This window comes from Ciona robusta, chromosome 9 (genome assembly GCF_009617815.1).
Source record: "Ciona robusta chromosome 9, ASM961781v2".
NCBI classification, from domain to species: domain Eukaryota; kingdom Metazoa; phylum Chordata; class Ascidiacea; order Phlebobranchia; family Cionidae; genus Ciona; species Ciona robusta.
Window position 1 is genome coordinate 1731877 of NC_143243.1, and position 19395 is coordinate 1751271.

The window sequence follows — 19395 nt, forward strand, 5'->3', positions numbered from 1 at the left end:
GTGCAAACACTTGGCAAAAATGGACAAAAAATAGAAATAGCATAAAGAAAACTACTGGGACAAAATGTCTCAGTAAACAAAATTTCTCACCGTGACAAACGTCCCACTTGGTGTCCAATCATTGAAGGTTAACTTATAGTTCTTCGTATTTTCCCTGACGTCTGAAGAGATTTCTGCAGTATCACAAAAACTTTCATTTCAATAAAAAGTACATCAGTTAAATTAACAAACTTTGCAGCCCCTTTCAAATTTAGCGTTAAACTGTTTTCTCCCAACTTTCATATATATTATTAGCACCAAAACATTTTTTTATTTAAAATCTCTAATTTTACCATTTTAGTGGTAATAGTGAACTATCCCTAATAGTTAGTTGTTATTTACACTTTTGCATTAGTGTAGACACCGTGTTGTTTAATATTGTAGAAGTTATTTTTTCAGGTTGTAACATTATTAACTCTACATTTGTTGCAGCCGACACACCAGGCATCATGTTATCATGCTTCCCGAAAGTTCCAGAAATAGAAGTCTGAAATCTTATACGGTAGGGTGGGGGAAGATGGGACACCTTCAGCACATATCAAAACATCCCGATCGGGTTTTAAACGATTATAACAACGGTCTAAGGGAGTCACGGGAATATATTTTTAGAACTCTTTGAATGTTCTTGGTTTACTACGAAATGGGACGAAAAAATAGATTTAAAAGTTTTCCATCTTCGTGATCTTCCCCTACTTTACTATAGAACATCAGCAACAAAACTGTGTTCTTTTTTGCGATTGCAGGTGAAGAAAGTCTAGTTTTTAAAATCAGGAGTGATTTGTTCATTATTTATTCCGCGTTCTCCTTGAAATTATATTGGCTTCAAAAAAATGCCATTTCAATTTAAAATTGCTAAAAAACATTTGCTATCTTACATAACTGCTTTTTATTCAGAAAATGTAATTGCTTTTTTTACAAATTAAACGTTCTGGTTTTCGGGAAGTTCATAAAATTTTGTAGGTATACAAAGTCTGCATTCTGTAGCATTTTTCAATTTTTTAAGTATATAGCAGGATGCGGGGAGGTGGGACACCTTAATCACATAATTAACAAAAAAGTTCATGGAAGCCGTTAGGATACGGTTTATAATTCTTTAAACGTTCTTTGTTTACTACCAAATGTTACAAGTAATTAATGAAAAGGTGTCCCTTCTTCCCCATCCTACTATTCATTATGTTCGCAGTCTTTCACTCTTCTTAAAACTTAAATACATAAAGTGGGCACGTTTGTTTGTTGATTTATTTTACAGCGATGATTCCAACCACGCCCAGGAGGCTGCTTCGCTTGTGGTCGTTGAGGTTTTTTTACCAGGACCTCTCGCCAGTAGCCCTAGTTATACCTGGGCCACAACCCTAGAAGGTCGAGGCACGCTAGGCAGCGATCGACGCTACCCAACGATTTTCAAAGCGCGTATAGCGATTGCGAAGTTGGCAAACACGCACAATACACACAACTAAATACTGCATCCTGGACTGACCGTCTTATAAACTGAACTTACACCTCCTAACACACCATCGTTATACGTGGCTTACCGCGTTAAGAGGCGTACTGTGAGAAATTGGACACAGGACACAAGAAATTGGACACGACACATACTTCTGACCTGACATTGGCTGATCCAATGAATTAAGAAATAAAAATATAAATGGGGTGAGCTGTAGCACCTAACCATTCACACCACATTTGTATGTATATGTATGATTAGTATGAATAAAATGTAGAAACTGTAAATTCTGAGTCACCATGATTGGACAGGCTAAAGTGAGACAATAATTGGATAAAAAGAGACCCAATAGTCAGATAACTCCCAGGGTTACTGCCACATCATTGGAGTAGAGCTTGCATAGAGGTTACTAACACACGTAACATCTGTACGAAATCAGTTCCCTTTCATTGGCATTTTTGCAAATATAGGAAAAAAGAAATGTACCGAAAACAAAATCGGAGCTCCGCGCAACGTCAAATTAAAAGAAAAAGCGCCAGCGAGTAAAAAAAAAACGAAAAAAACACGTGAAAATCGGTACCGAACACAAAAAGAAGCAAAATTGCCAATGATTGAGAATTAATACGCACATCATGTAGCAAAACGTCATGCAAGCCTCTTATCCGCGGCAAACGGCAACTCCATTCAAATGACTGAACAAGTTAGACATAGTATTTAGAAATATACCTTGTACACATTTTAACTTTAATTCCTTAAATACCAAATTACAGTTTATTCTATTTTGAAATGCCGACACCATGGATTTATCAGAATAACAGTTCACTTCGTTTATAGTGTAAGTGTGTATCAATATATACAAAAACACCACAGTCCCTCAACACCACCATACCCCCACCCCATACAACAAGCACGTGTTAAGTTCATAACAACACAAGTATTCTCTACGGGCCAGTATAATAATAATAAATATTAAGAATCGCTTTTATTTCGCCGCCGCAAACCGTCGCATAGCGTCGCAATAACCGGTTGTTTACGAAGTGGGGAAACCGCATAAGAACGGATTTGGGAGCTAACTATATCTTGCTTTAACCCAAGATTAAGCGACCGCGTCGAGTTTGCGACGCATATTCGCGCTATAGTTGTCGATTCAAAAAAGGAATGACAACATAAACTGGCACATGGAAAAATAATTAATTGGTTAGTTTTTTAGGGGACCTAACATGGGCTGATATTTTTAGTATTTTTATCCCTACCCTAGTCGCAGGTTTGGCGCCTAATTGTTTTGCAGTTGGAACCCACCAGCTTTCGCTGACCGGACTTTTAACCAACCGGCGTGTAAGGTTTACGCAAACCAGGACGGTCTGCTGTATAGGCCTGGGTGCAATGACACGTGTTGTGTCGGCCTGGTGCAGTGTCCCAGTTCTGTCTAACTTAAACTTTCTATCAGCGATCCCTAGTTATAGCGATGCCACTTCTATCTATCTGATGCCGACTGTCCGGCCTTGCTGATAAGTGACACCTGAGAGAAAAGGTTAAGTTGGAAATCTGACCTGCGCGCACCGTTCTTTTGCGGGTTGTTTACACACATACACACACGCACACATGGAGAAGTAAAACCCAAGAATCCGAACCAAGTTACATTATACTATAACGTGTACAAAGGCGGACTTTAATCTTTTTTTCTCCATATACCTTCCCCACACAACACACGATGCATCACATAAACATTCAATTTTGAACAAGCATCCAATAAGTATAAGGGACTTTTATGCTACAGCTCACATAAGTTAGTATTTACATCGACTAAGAATAAATCCTAGTCTGGGTATGCTTAATGGCTCCATCTTCGTTCTTGAGCTTTTCGTTTCTTCTCTGTCTCTCTTTTCTGTAGAAGTAATATGACGTCAGCTACGTTGAATAATTCGCTATTAACTAATACATCAAGTATAAAGTACATAAATACACGATGTTATTTTTTTATAATTTCTTTTTTACTGTAAACACAGGTATTGTATTGTAATTGAACAATATTGTAAACGAATGTTTAAAACGCAACAATGAATGCACAAGTGCAGATACCGATATACGACCTTTACTTTGTGAATCGTATAAGATTTACAGCTTATTTAACTTGTGATAAAAGTATTAACTCATGGTTTAATATACCTTCGTCCTTTCTTCCTTCAGCAGTTCTTTTGTTTCACGTGATATTCTTAATTATTATTTGCTCATAGAACCTGCAGCGGAGTGACGTCAGTAGACTGTGACGTCAATTGTGACGTACTGTAACGTCATATCTGTGACGAATTTTTAAGTTGAAAATAAACTAAAGAATTGAACATTATTAATATATAATGTCGTAGGTTTGGGAAGATGGGACACCTTTTCATTTTATTTTCTCGTCCCATTTGGTAGTAAACAAAGAAAAATCAAAGAATTCTAAAACTTTATTCCCACGACTTTCATAGACCGCGTTGTTAATTGTTTAAAACACGATCAGGATATTCGAGTATTATGTGCCAAAGGTGTCCTATCTTACCCAACAGTACTATACATGTCGGGGGCAGTATGGCCATATTTTTCCCCACACTATTTATTAGAACGGAAATAAAAATAACTGTTTCAGCTATAAAATATTGCCGTAATTTGGTATTACATTAAGTTGCGCAATTTATAGTAACGGGCTAACATATCAAAATAATATGCGCTACGAATTAAATAATGCGCTTTAATTTGCAAGCAGCGACACGTCGGAACGCTCGGTATATAAAGATACAAACTCACTTTTAACGTTGCCCGTTGCCAATTCGAAGCTGCATCGGCGTCTGCTGTGGCTCAAGGCATCATCATTCGTGAGCGAGATAACATTGATGTGATTTGAACACAAGACTTCGGTCTGTATTGCTTCAGTGTAGATTCAAATAATTCAAATTTTCAAAGATTTTAATTTCAAACTAGCCAACTGTAAATCAAATGTTATAATTCACACAACTAAATAAATGCATTATACTCCTTATGTATTGCATATTAAATACTTAACAGTCCTTATCGTAATCCAGATTCCCTCACTTTACTACATTATAATTTTAAACTGCTTACCGCTCGTTCCCAAATAGTTCAAATCAAATGAAGAAACCAAACCCAAAACTCACGTGCGCCAAAATGTGCCGCTAACGTGGAAAGCTGGAACCTGATTGGTCAATTGCTGGGAGGAACGCTGAGAACTTGCGACGAAAAACGCGGAATGAAGTTTGGGCGTTTTTAAGCGCCCAGTGTTGCCATTATAAAACACGAGTTTGCGAGTTTAATGATAGGATTTGATAAGCAGTATGTTAAGATCAGGTAACACTGAAGTTTATTTATAGTAACGACGGGTTGTGCAAATTACAGCAATAATTATTTTACGCATACAATAAACTTTCCAAGTCACAATATATATAATACTGTGGGGTAAGATGGGACACCTTTAGCACATAATACCCAAATATCTTAATCGTATTTTAAACACTTAACAACGGTCTATGGGAGTCGTAAGAATACAGTTTTATAATTCTTTGAATGTTCTTCGTTTACTATTAAATGAGAAGTGAAAATAGAATGAAAAGGTGTGCCATCTTCCCCCGCCCCATTATGTATTATTAGACTACACCATTCACAAGACTGTCATACAGTTTAGATTTATCAGATGCCGTTCTTCGTAGTGAGGGGAGGGGGTGACTTGACCCTTAATTTCCAACACACACCGATTTCCCATTTTGGGGTTTGGAACGACATATTTAAGTAAGACCTAAGTCTGTGTAATACTGTACAGAAATGTAACCCGCTAGTTTTGTGGAAGTGCTGTTTTGAACCATACGTCGTCCATTGTAATTTTGTATGGATGAGTTACATATGGCACACTCTATTTTCTTGGAAAATTGTATTTTCACAACAAAACAACCTACATTTTATTATACAATTAAACTCAAAATTTGTCTTTTATTGACACCCTCGGAAAAAAATTAAAAATCAAAGTTTTAACAAAATCTTGATCTTTCCAACAACAAACACCATTAACTATTTTATTTTCTTATAACCAAGACATTATTTGCATCAATAAGGCAATGATAAGTATGAAACTGGTCCAATAGCATTAGTGAATGCAAATAGTAGCAAATATCGCAAAATAAAAACATCAGATTGCACTGCATGGTTGCTTTACATGGCCTTGGTGTATTTTCCCCAAATATGAAGCATAAAGACAGATGCGATAAAAAGAAGGCTCATCACAAGTACTGGAACTGGACCTCTGGAGAAAAAAACATGTAACTTTATTTAGCTGCGCCAATTCTATAAGAAATTAGGGGTGAACTAAACAACGACAATAAGACATTTGTGTATATTAAAACATATTGCAGGTTATTCTTTGTGGTTGCACCTGTTTGTGAGCTTAAACAAGTGATAAATATGCAGTTTGTCGTATATTATCCTGTTTATTACAGCTTTGGCTCATTCTCTTTTCACCAGTACTTAACACACCGGGGATGGCATACTCGGCTACCTACTAAACTAGTCGCCGCCTAAATTTGATTTTGCTTTTTAGTTGCCCGACTAAAATTTTAGTCGGCCGATTTTGACCGACTAACTTCTGTAATGAGTAATTCACAGAAACTTAGTCGGCCGACTAAATGTGAAAAACCACCAACTAAATTTTGGTCGGCCGATTAAAAAAACCCGGTAACCAGTAGTTTCCGCGACCGACTAGTTTAGTCAGTAGCCAAGTATACCACCCGGCACACAAAATTTTTAACTGTAATTAATTTAATGTTTAACTGATAACTCACACTTTAAGCCCAGGTGAGTCCTCGCTGTAGAATCTCCACATAGTACTTCCTGCACCACTACCACCACCGGGGGTGCTCTTTGCCCTCGTGGTTGGTGTCGCTTTTCGTTGCCTCACTGTGGCTCCAGTGCCCGCTCTGGAAGATTGAATTGTTTTATCGGAGTTTATGAAATTCAATGTAATTGGACTATTTATAGACTGTAAGGTGTATAGGGCTATTCCCTATATGATATATCAATAAATTAAAATAATTTAGTGGGATTGTACGGTTCTTTTATTCTAAACACCTTACTAGTCTCTGGTTACAAAACAAATTACCTAACCAGAATACCCATTAAACAACTATCTTGGACAATTAATAGAAAGTGAATTATTAAAATTATTGTCATCACCCATATTCCAAACAGTTCTATACGAATAAAACTTAAATGTGTAAAAACACACAAATACAATATGGCGCATGCCAAGTAGATATTTATTATTTATTCACAAACACACATATGTGGTGACGTGTAAGCGGGCATGAGGTGTATGAAAACATAACCTTTATAATCAAATGACTGTTATTGTCCCGTAAAGATAAATAAGTTACATTCGTTCAAAAAAAATTACAAATACTATGAACATTATATCTTAATACCTTGGTCCAGATCTACCAGGAGATCGACCACCACCAACTGTAGTTCCACTTGCTGCTGCTAATGCCTGTAATGTAAAGAAACATATGAAACAACTGTTGTTTATAATACGTGTATAATACATGTTATTGCTGAATATGGTTGAATTTTATTTTTTGGTGTTTATTTTAGGAAAAAAACATATTATCTATATTTTAAAACAGTAATGAAGATCATATTAATTAAAAAAACGAAGAGAATGCAATTAACGTTAAGTAAAATATAAGAATCATGTAAATAATAAAGTTTTTAAAATATACACTGAAACAACTTATTTGTAACATGTTCTAATGACAGAAGAACGACATACTTTTGGTAAGTATCAACAAAAACAAACAACAAAAGTATCAAAACTTACCATTTTCTTTAAATTTGTCTTGCTATCTCAACACAAACTAACTCTGTAGCTCACGAAGTTTGTTAAGTGAATGCCAATTTGAGAAAGCCGAACACGTATCGTTTCGCTTGGATGAGAAAAGACGTCACTGCTTCCGCGTTTCCCACGGCTACGCACCGTTGAATAACGAGAGCGTTAGAAAAAAGGGAATTAAATTTAGAAAAACGAGAGAGAAAAGAAAAAAGCCAAAAAAGTTGATTTTATCCTCGAGGCATGAACGTAGATTTTTAATAGCTGGTTTCCTACGATTTCTTTTTTGTTTTATTAAATATATGAATTTTTGTTTTAGAAATACAAATTGCGAGATCTATTAGACAAGGAGTGAAAAAATCGCAACCAGTATCCTATTATAAATCATTGAATATGCCCACTAAAGACTAGCGTTCTGCGTACCGTATACGTCATTCTAGGATTGAAGTATAAGACGATTTTACGGTATTTTTGGTTTTCACCATTTGTGTAACATCAAAGATGTCCCTCTACGATGGATTGGGCGTTGATAACACTCAGGGCAAAGCAACTGGATGGTCACCTAGTTTTCAAATGCTAAAAACCCAACTTCAAGTAAATGCATTTTCTTAAACTTTAGTATGCTTGTATATAAGTTGTTTTGATCACATATTACAATAGTTGCATAATGGTTTAAACATATAATTTTTATGCTACAAGCATACACCTTCTAAAATTGCCACTTTTTCCATGTTGGTTCATGTCTATATCTATTCAGCAAATGCAATTAACCTGTATGCATCCTGCAGGCCCGCAAAGCAACACTGACAAAAGCAAAAAATGAAAAAGGAAGATTGTCATCTTCTGTTGCCCCAGTGGTTGACTTCACTAAACTAAGGCAGGATGATACTTCATTGGTAAGATTCCGTAAGAACCCTGTGTTTCTTAGCTTTTATAAGTTACTAGCTCGGTGGTGCTACCATTCTGAGCATACATTCGTTCATGCAAATGATTTTTATATGTAGCATACTACTGTAAACATTCAAAAGTTTGATCTATTTAGTAATTTAAAAAAAATGTTATTTTAATGTTTAGTGCCCAAAAAACTTTTTTTGTACTTTTTTCTGTACTTATTCCAGTTAACATGGTCTTTATTATTATATATTTGTAGAGAAATTTATTTTTTTGTTTGATGAATAGGAGGATATGAGAGATGCAAAACCGAGTGTTTTTCTTGGCGGTGAAATACTTGAAAAGTTCGCTGACGAATATGATCCGTTACACCCCAACGATTATGATCACATGACCAAAAAGGACAGAGAGCGGAAGGAAAATCAGCAAGATGCTGGGAGGTTGGCATCGTTGTTTTTATTTGGATCATATTAGTACAGAAATGACTAACCATGATTGATGGCTTTCGACATGCCTAGAATGGAGTTCTAAAAGGACTGAGCTCTGGTCCGTGAGCACTTAGTTTGTTTGGTCATTTATATTGTCATGGTTCAAAACTTAGTGCCTTATACTTTTATCCAACTTATCCACTCGACTATCATACAGCAACTTAACAAAGTTTAGCCCTTAGCAGAGAATAAGGCTGAGTTTGATGCTCGATATCATTACACCGATAAGTTTAAGATACTTAACCATTGGCAAACTTGAGCTTAAGTCTTAGAAGTGTCAGGAGTTCTAATAAATCATGATGTACGACCTCCCCTATGAAGAAAAGCTTAAAACCTTATCTTTGGATACAGGGATCGTGAGCTTGAAGAGAGGAGGAAGAGAAGAGCTGAGAGACACGCTAAGAAAGGTCCAGATGATGAACTTCCTCGTCCCATGGGATTTGGAGATGAAGTTGATTTTGAACGAGAGAAAAAGAAACGAGGTATAGTTATGGTTTGTTGGGTTAATACCTTATAGGAGTTACACTTCTGCATAGGCGTCGAGTTTTGAAATGTAGTGCAGAGGCGAGCCTATTATGACGTAACACAATCGTGACGTCATAACACTTCGGCGTTTCATTGACGTTATTTTACGCTTGCTCAACGCTGGACGTCAGTGTTACGCGTTGATCCTTTCCCCGTGCGTATTTGCAAGATTGACCGATATATAAATCGTTCGTTCGAAGCGACGTGCTTTCTACTTGACCTTTACGTGCGTCATAGTTTAACGTCCATGTGCGTCGTAGTTTAACGTCCACGTACGTCGTAGTTTAACGTCCACGTGCGTCGTAGTTTAGCCTTTTCGCGCGTCGTCGTACAAAGGCAAAGCAACACATTCAATGTCAGCTACTTAGAAAATGAAGAACAACCAACGGGCTAAACAGACGATATTAGTCTACTCTAAAGTTTCTAAACAATGTAGGCGGTAATAAACAACCTAAATATGTTCCACAAGTAGCACTGCTGTATATTTACGATGTTTTCCTCAGCCAAGCAGCATAATTATTACGAAATAGTAGGGATTCACACGTGGATTCATTGCCTCATAATAGCGATTGTTTGACCTGGTAATTAATTACGAGATAATAGCAATTCACACGTTGATTGTGTGCGTCATAATAACGACTGTCCCCTTGATTATTTAGCCAGCGGGAGCTTGAAAACAGGTTTGAAGTTGAACGTTTGCGATCAAGTAAAGAATTGTTCCATCTACAATGAATACTTTCATCTACAATGAATATTAATCTAACTACCTTTATAATTTAACAACGATAGATCAACAACGTTTGTTTGAACCTGGTTTAAACCAAAGTGGTTTAAACTAACGTTACTAACCTGTTCCAAGCATGATTACCGCATGTTCAAAGTGACGATTGTGACGTAAATAAGACAATTACGCATACGTAACAGCTATATAACAGATTCTGCACATGCGGTCAACGCATGCCTAAATATCCGTTCTCTTATTGTCACGTCGTTAATTTTGATTTTCTTTACCGCAATGGTATATTTTTATGAGAACAATACGAAAATATTAATAAATTTAGTAAAAATAGATATTTTTTGTTAATTCGTGTACGGAGGCCGCCTCCGTGCCATTATTTCCTACGTAGGCGCCGCCTCCGCGCCTACGCGTACTCGGCGCCTATGCACTTCTGTATATTTAACAAAATCTAGGGGGACATTGTTAAAATGCAGTTCATTTAGATTTCAGAGTCGTTAAACAAACTTCGTTGGTTATAGTGTAAACTTATTCTGTCACTCCTGTTAAATCGGATAATATGGTAGTGATGGCACCCGCAACATTACATGGTGCCTAATGGTTATCTTCTGTAATATTAATTTATATTTATTCCTAGTTATGGGAAACAAAGTAGCGATCGCACCGCCCACTGTTCTTATTGAAGCCGACAAGCAATCTCTTCCAACAGGTGTGTATGCTGTTTATAACATGTTTGTGTTATGTTAAAAATATAAACTGGTCGACCTGTAGTATTTTATGCGCTTAAAATATTCTACAGGTTGTATTGTATATTAAAGTGAAAAATATCTTTAGAATAGTTTTTATTTTACTTGTAATAATAAACACAAATAAAATGCAAATATAGATGCCATTGTTATTTGGTACATTTGAAAACAACCCACATTAAAAGTCTAGGTTCCAGAAATAACACTTGTTGCATTACGTTAGCTTTTAAAACCATTGCAAAGATACTAACAACATAGGTATGGCTCCTACCTCAGATCGATCAATGTCTCCCCCACTGCCAAGCGCTGTTGGAACTCAGTTTGCCAGGAATCTCGCGTAAGTTGTGGTTCTAATGTTTTTTTCAAGGATTCCCTTGGAAAATTGGCCAAAGAAATAAGTTACACTTACACCAGTGCATAGTATTAGGAGAAGGCAAATAGGCTATTTTTTGGGTGAATTTTTCCTAATTTTAAATGTATGTTGTGTAAGTTTGAAAGTTATCTGCAAAAAATTTAAAAAAAGTTATCTGCAAAAAATTTAAAAAAATTACTATTGTAACAATTATGTGTGGTATACATGAAAAAACATGACTTATTTGTCGATATTACACAGTGGATCTGTTGCGCATAAAATCATGGCGAAGTATGGATTTAAGGAAGGGCTGGGTCTCGGTAAAGACAACAAGGGAATGAGTCATGCACTTCAGGTTGGTTGAAACACAATCTAATGAATCCACAATACCATTATAGTAGTAATGCTGGGGTCTCTGGCGTGACATATGTTATAGCACCTCAGTTAGCATAAAACAGTTTTTACCCTTATTCTGTCTGTACAAACATGCACAGCCAAAGTGTGTTGCACTTGTCAGTTTGACAAGTGTGAGTAACTATTTTAACAATGTCACCCAATAATTCTTCAATAATTTGAATTTGTTTTCAGATCGAGAAGACGAGCAAAAGAGGAGGAAAGATCATCTCAAGCGAACAGATTGAACAACAACTTGAGGAAGAATATAAAAAAGAACAACAAGAAAAGAAATCTGTGACGGATCTGCTCAAGAATCCAACTAAAGTTATTTGTTTAAGGGTAAGTTGAATAAGTTACTACAATGTAATGTTGGAGTATTGGTTTTGAATAATACCCATGGGGTACTGGGTAACTAAGTGGGGCAGTCGTACTAGGAGTAGGAGGTGCACTGCAAACACCTTATGCTTATCGTCAAATATAACATGCATGTCATCTCGTTTACCGAGTTATATACAGTTCATGTCATGCATGTGTTAGTATAAAAGGGTTCCTTTGGCAAATATATGATTTTGTGAAATTTTTGAAATGTGTTTTTGGACAAAACACTTAATGACATCCTGATGAAGGAATATTGGTTGTTTGAGAAAAACAATTGCAATTGCAAGATCTCACACTGATAATAGTAATACACCTAGTGGTAACAACATATTAACACATATATGTTTAAACACAGAACATGGTTGGTCCTGGTGAGGTCGACGATGATCTTGAAGCGGAAACAAAAGAAGAATGTTCCAAATATGGAAGTGTTAATAAGTGTCTTATATTTGAAGTGAGTCGGATTGTAAGGATATTATTTAAAATGATTCATAACAACAAGGTCTACATAATACCTAGTCCTATACACAGCTCGATTCAAAATACTTAGATAATACCTAAACCAAAACACACCCAAGGTTTAAAATCCTGTAGCTGCACCTTTCAATTAATACATCCACCAACCTTGTGTAAATACCATGTCAAAAATATTGTGGATACTTCAGCGTATGAGTACTAGAGTCTATGCAACAGTGTGTCTATCTTATTATAACTTGCTCAACAAATTATTCTAAATACCGCCAACGTATTAACAGATGCATGGCGTAACAGAAGACGAAGCGATCCGAATATTTATCGAGTTCGACCGAATGGAATCCGCGATTAAATCATTGGTTGATATGAATGGACGTTTCTTTGGCGGCCGAACCGTCAAAGCTTCGTTTTATGACGTCGAAAAATTTAAATCATTTCAGCTATCAGACCCAATTACGTGATGTGTTGCGTCATAATAGACATTGATGTAATCGTCTATGGGACAATGACACGATAATACGTTATATTATATGTATTGTGTTTATTAGCACTGGCGTATTGGACCAAGTGAAAACGAATGATCTCGTTTTAAAACCCGTATTCAATCATTATCGGATTAGAATACAAACAACGTTATTTTAATATCTTTTTGAATGTAGTGTGTAAGATTTACTAAACAAACGGTAAATCGTGGCAAATTATATATAGTACTGTGGCCTGTGGGGTAAGATGGCCCTGGGATACTGTTACCTCCTAAATCACTCATTTCCTAATTCTGTTACTGTATAGTTAACAACGATTTCAAGAGTCGCGGGCTACGGTAAAATAGTTCTTTAAAAATTCCTTGTATGACACCAAATGGTACGAGAAGAGAATGAACAAATGAATTATATTACCCCACACTGTTGTACATACGCTAGTAGCTATCGGCATGAATTATTTCAATGTAGGTCGTTTTGGTGTCTTCCACAAAACGTCTAATATATGCGAGTATGTTTTCACCATGCGGGCGACTGGCTAGACAGGGATTCGAACTCGCAACCGTCTAACTATACAGCGACTATGCGTTTCTAATGTTAAACTGACCTATAACGAATCAGACGCGGGTACGTTATTTACATGCAGCTAATTGCGCACGTCTATTATATACGAATAATGCATTAGATCAATATGTGCAAAGTAAGCTGTCATAGTCTGTACAGTGACAAGTATAATAAGATGATATATTTTTTACCCTTATATAAACGAAAGCAAGATATTGTAAAGTCGTATTTTGGAACGAGTGTCAAGATGCTGTATATATATACAGTTCTATATTGGCCGTGGTTTAAATATGAGAAACCATATAGAAAAGGTTTTGGACCAATGCTAGAATAATTTGTGCAATACATACGCCATATGTGGTTGCGTCGTTAGGTTAACAGTAAATAGCAACAATCTTATCTCAAATCTAACCGCTTGAAATGAGTTTTATGCATTATACATATCGTGAACTTAAATCGATGAAAAATAAAGTTTTTTGTGCATTTTTACCCGACAGTTTAATGCATGAATTTTATAACAGCCTAAATACATTTATTCGTGAGTTCATTCAACCACGGTCAAGGCAATCAGTAGTGCAGGACGTTGGTGCAGGCCAAAGACAACCATTACGATAGTGGTTCTATGTGTTAAACCCCTGGATTCGTTCAGCAAACATAAAATATTAATATGACAGTGGCTGCTTCTGTTGTTTTAGGAGCGATAGAGATTTCGTAGAATTGTTTTTTTGGTGTGCAAGCATTGCGTAAGTCGGAAATATACGTGCATACACGAACATCATGACCAAGTGTCATAACTGTGAATCAGAACTCAAATATCATACTAACAACAACGTTAGTCGTATGTAGTAAGTGACAGTATGAGTTGATTGACAGGTCAATTTATACGTATGTTTTACTGCGGTGGACAATTTTACTACTCGAAAGTAAGCGTAACGTTTAATACAGGTCACTATGTATATATAATATATGTCTTTAACAAAAAGAGTGAGAATGAGGTGAATGAATACACCATGTGTGCCTTTAATGTATAGAAAGACGTCTATGTTATATAGCAGGGTAGGAGAAGATCGGACACCAATACCCTAATTGTGTTTTAAACATTCAACAACGGATGAGTACACACCAAAAAACATTACAATTATCTTGCATTAGCAGATGTAGGTTTTAGATCTAACGTATCCTTACCTTGGTATGTTGTCTGCTTCACTTCTAGGCATATGACGTCATCATCACGTCATTACTACGTCATTATGAAACTTCTTTACGTCATCACATCCTTCCTATTCGCGACGTGTGTAGCCGAGACATGGCATGAACTTAACGGCGTGGAATATTTCATATACAGAGGACAGAAACAGAACTTCAGCAGTGCAGAATCATTCTGTGAAGAGAAGAATGCGAGTTTGGTTTTGATCAAGTCAAAACAAATTCAGGATTTTCTGGCTGAAAAAATTGGCAATTCTACCGGTTAGTAACTATAAAACACCATAGCATCATGCTTTGACTAATATGGTCGGGACAATCATACGAAACCATCATAGCGACATATTTTAAAATATTACGATTTACTTCTTCTTAATTTATTTTTGTTCTTGTAAACGTATTAGGAATAGTTAGAGTTACGATAATATTGGTAACAATTACAACGACTACACAATAATTAACGCGATAATTGGCGATAAATAAACTTTAAATTAAGTTATCTAAAAATAACTAAAAAAATAAACACTCGTCTACAAAGTTGTATATATGCGGTAACTCGAAAGCGGGCACCAGCTGTATGAATAAAACGCCTGCACAGTTCCCCGCGAGGACAAAAGTTACGTTTATATTATTTTAAAATATCACTTATAGACCGACCACATTCGTTCTACATTGGGTTGCTACGTATCAACGGAACAAAACATGGTTTCCAATGGATAGATGGGACTCCTCTAACCTTCACACAATGGAGAAACCGTGAACCGAACAACAAACTGCAGATGGAGGATTGTGTGCAGATGGGGAGGCGGGGACGACTAGATGCTACATATAGTTGGAATGATATGCCATGTCACAGTAATACAAAGGTTATCTGCCAACGACCAACTAAAGGTGATTATCAAACGGTAGTTCAAATAGTTTACTGGTGGTATCGAACAAAGTGGTTATAGAGCGGTCGAAACAAAAAGAACCATATTTGAAAGAGGCACTCGTGTTACAGCGAACTTGTTACTCCGCCACGCGAGGTGTACACTATTGCTAATCGTATGATGATTAAAGCTAGCCGTTTTAAAATGTGTGTTTTATTTTTTTACACCAGACAACAGCAAACTATATGGTAATATATATACTTACAGTGTTCTGTTATGCCCCAGACAAACCTAATTAAAGCGCAAAACGAAACTGTCCCATAGATCGTCATAGCCAATGGTTTGATGCCAATTGTGCAGTGACTAACTTAGTATATAAACATGTCTACTCACGTTCTTATACGATAGACGAGTACTAACGTAAGATGAATCCAATATAGCCATTTTCAGATAATTAACTCTGCAGACGTCTGTGCGTTCCAAAACAGTGCAGTGCGTCTTAACCACATTTCAGTTGAAAATTTAATGAGGAAAATTTCACTGTCAAAAGATAGTTTCATTTCCTTTTGGAAAGAAACAAGTTTGGCAACCGCTTGGTCGCGCTGTTTATTGGATTTTTACGGTTGTCGGTCGACTTTGTTTAAATTTCTGACACGAAACAACGTCCGTTTTCGCTTGTGTAAAAAGTCGCACACGAATAACCTTTTACTGAACCAAACTTATCCATAATTAAAACATGATTTAGGTAAATATAGAGCAGCAACGCATCTAAAATCCAAATAAACTTAATTAATTATTGATATTTCAGAAAAAGTCACAACTTCGAGTGTCATCGTTACAAGTGCAACAACGGTAACAACCCAAGTTTCATTGGATGAAAAACTTATAAAGAGCTCAACTGTCAAAGATGGAACGGTATTGCCAAATACTTCAGATACTGAAACCTTAACAAACTTTCCTACAACCAGCAATCCAACCACTTTATATGGAACGTTAGTTAAGATGAGCACGGTTGAAAATACTCCACCACAAACAGATCACACAAGTAGTTTTTATACCGTTGAATTTAACCCAACGAGCTCAGAACCTTTACCAACAAGCACAATAGACGGTAAAATTGAGACGGTAAAATTGACAACCCAACAGATGCTACGATCAAGTACCAAGACGCAAACGATTCCAGCATCGACTACTGTTGGCACAACTAGAAAACTTATAGAAAATCAACACACAGACGAAACAAGTGACCCTTCTACGCAAAAGAATCCAGCTACAACACCTTATATAAGCTTGCACCACGAAAAACATACCACAACTCCACAACAATCCGAATCGACAACAACAGAAGCATCAACGCACATTACTGAGCCAGCTACAACTGCAAGCGTGTCTTTAGATAAAACTAGAGATAAGCAAACGGAAAGCCCGACTACATTTCGGACCACTATTCCAGCATCTACAACAGTAGTTCCTGATACAACGCAAGTCACAACGAGCTTTTATACGTTGTCAATGCGGGCAACGAAATCTCACACTACACCGACGATAGCTATTCTAGATACACAAGATGATACCACATTGTCTCCAACGACTACTACGACACAAACAACAACGACGGCTCCACATATTAGCTCTGGTGTGGTGGGCCATGACATTTCTACACAAACACAACAAGCAAAAACAACTAATGAGAATATAGTGACAACACATTCAGCTACAACCAAGCAAACTATTGTTCCAAGGCCTACAGAAATAATTAGTACAAGCAGAAAAGTTACAAGAAGAATAAATCAAGAACCTTCAACAATTGAAAGTCTATTGAATACAACATCAGCAATACAACAGGCAGCACAAACAAATAAGACACAAGCAACAACCCATATGAACGAAGACTTGCCCAATGCTGGAGCTAGAGTTATGGTGACTGCAATAGAAGCGAATAATTTAAACATAGCAGGAGCTGGAGGTGAATACTAAATATATATTTTAATCGGTTGCATATAACATTTAAATCCAACACATACATCATGATTTTAACAAGCATAACTCAACCAAAGAAATATTTAAGATATATATATATATAGATTTTTCCTGGTTTTTGTTTTACAGCGTAAAATATTGGTGTTATCTATGTTTACTTTAATATGACAAAAAATATTTTTACGAAATCACATTTATTCATCTTTTGAGGATAACAGGTTAAAATAGATAACACTAATAGTAAATTGCAACTTCCAGGTTCACCAGAACAATGTGACTGCCCACCCTACTACATAATCGGTATTGTTATTGCAATACTTGCGATTATTGCTGCACTTGTTATTCTAGGGATATGGAAAAGAAAGGAAAGGTAAAAAATAAACAATAAATGAAAATCATATTTAATAGTGAGGGGATTTGCAACAAAAATGTCCACACAAAACAACAATGCAGTTGCAAAACTATCTTAACCTACATAAAAGTTTAATTGGGTTGGTATTAGTCCTATTTATATACCACCAAGTGCATAATATAACTTATGGCATTCCCAGATACATGCTTTTATTGTTAATAAACAGAACAATATTAGCCTAAACCAATCAACCAAAATGTATTTTAAAAACAATAAATAAAAATTTAACACCGCTTGAAAAAAATGTATTTGTTAGAAGACTAGGTATTAGACCGTATAAAATAGCAGGTCCTAGTCCTCTCATTAAAAGATCATTATACTGAATGCATTTATTACAAAGTAACTGTTAAACTTTCTATCAGAAAACGAATGCAGAGAATTGATGAAGAACGCGAGGAAAATCCGCGTCATTTATACAATGAACAATATTAAGGTAATATCAAACATAAGAAACAAATGAGGTTTATTCTTTAAAGTAAAACATAACTTCATTTTTTAATTTTTTTTATAGTTTTGCAACAGCTTCTTTACAAATGATTGCTATAACTATTAAATATTAATTTAACAAACTATATTGTTTCAGGACAAAGACTTTTTTATGGTCGACCTCAACATTGATGATGTAATCACTGGAATAGGTTAGGTTTTAATACCAAAGTAGCAAAAAATATATGTTATACGCATTCTACTTTTACAAAATGGCATATTGTATAAACACCCTGAAAACAATGTATTTTCAGCAGCTGAATTTAGCTCCTGTGACTCATTTATGATACATGTTTGTATATAAACGATAAGCCTATACACACATAAGAAACTAATTAAATTAGAAACAAAATACTCACCGAAATAAAACTACAATCCAGCTAATTAAGCTAATAGGACATTAAATACACATACACAAAAATAGATGTATACACTAACATACATATAGATGGATGAAACACTGGGCATAAATATCATACATATAGAGATATACAGATAATATAGAAATGGTGTAAATAACCTAATATGCTTCTTATTTTACATTAATGTTGTCGCTTATTGCTTTATCTTACAGTTCCTTGTTGTCACTGTTTAAATGCTATGTATATTATTTTGCGTGTATGCCATGCCAAATAAATGCTTGTATTGTACAACGCGGAGTTATTATTTAATCAATAGCTTGCTCTTACCTGTTAAAATAGTAATACGAAATAAACAAATCAAACTTCGCGCAGGGTATTCCCCTTATACAAAAAAGAATCTTAAAGCAGATACGATGACAGACAAAAGCTTAAACTTTAAAACATTGTGACTTCATCAAAATCATTTCAATTGACATAATTTCCTAATTTATTTTCAGGAAAATTAAGTAATTACCATTGCAGCCATGCAATAGGAGTTTGCACTGCGACGTGCTTATAGTGGTCGACTCCTGCCAACGATATGTAGACCATTGGTCAGCACTCGTATAATGTAGGTGACCTTTGAAACAGGGTAGTAAAGTAGCATGTAAGTGGCAGAAAGTCCCAAAGCTAGCGTCTATTTAAGGTGTCACGTAAAGCAATTTC

At 35.9% G+C, this 19395-nt stretch overlaps 3 protein-coding genes across 4 annotated transcripts; 2 read left to right on the forward strand and 1 right to left on the reverse strand.

Moving 5' to 3' along the window:
* Nucleotides 1–5387: 5387 nt before the first annotated feature.
* Nucleotides 5388–14748, reverse strand: LOC149730679 (protein transport protein Sec61 subunit beta-like). Its single transcript, XM_089885304.1, has 5 exons — nucleotides 14564–14748; nucleotides 7341–7488; nucleotides 6946–7010; nucleotides 6307–6441; nucleotides 5388–5771 (listed from the first exon to the last, which is right to left on the reverse strand). The coding sequence occupies exons 2-5, from the start codon at nucleotides 7341–7343 to the stop codon at nucleotides 5681–5683; spliced, it is 294 nt and encodes a 97-aa protein (XP_089741430.1). The 5' UTR covers nucleotides 7344–7488; nucleotides 14564–14748; the 3' UTR covers nucleotides 5388–5680.
* On the forward strand, nucleotides 7619–12977 carry LOC149730680 (splicing factor 45-like). 2 transcript variants are annotated; one of them, XM_089885302.1, is made up of 10 exons: nucleotides 7619–7943; nucleotides 8138–8245; nucleotides 8529–8680; nucleotides 9080–9210; nucleotides 10627–10698; nucleotides 10994–11072; nucleotides 11349–11442; nucleotides 11676–11822; nucleotides 12217–12315; nucleotides 12617–12977. In XM_089885302.1, exons 1-10 carry the CDS (start codon nucleotides 7851–7853, stop codon nucleotides 12794–12796), a joined length of 1155 nt encoding a protein of 384 aa, XP_089741428.1. In that variant the 5' UTR covers nucleotides 7619–7850; the 3' UTR covers nucleotides 12797–12977. The 2 variants fall into 2 exon arrangements, with proteins under 2 accessions (XP_089741428.1, XP_089741429.1); XM_089885303.1 differs by having other exon boundaries at nucleotides 7621–7943; nucleotides 11012–11072.
* On the forward strand, nucleotides 14596–18981 carry LOC149730681 (uncharacterized). The gene is made up of 6 exons (XM_089885301.1): nucleotides 14596–14845; nucleotides 15233–15472; nucleotides 16259–17416; nucleotides 17689–17800; nucleotides 18205–18275; nucleotides 18426–18981. The coding sequence occupies exons 1-5, from the start codon at nucleotides 14596–14598 to the stop codon at nucleotides 18272–18274; spliced, it is 1830 nt and encodes a 609-aa protein (XP_089741427.1). The 3' UTR covers nucleotide 18275; nucleotides 18426–18981.
* The last annotated feature ends 414 nt before the right edge of the window (nucleotides 18982–19395 follow it).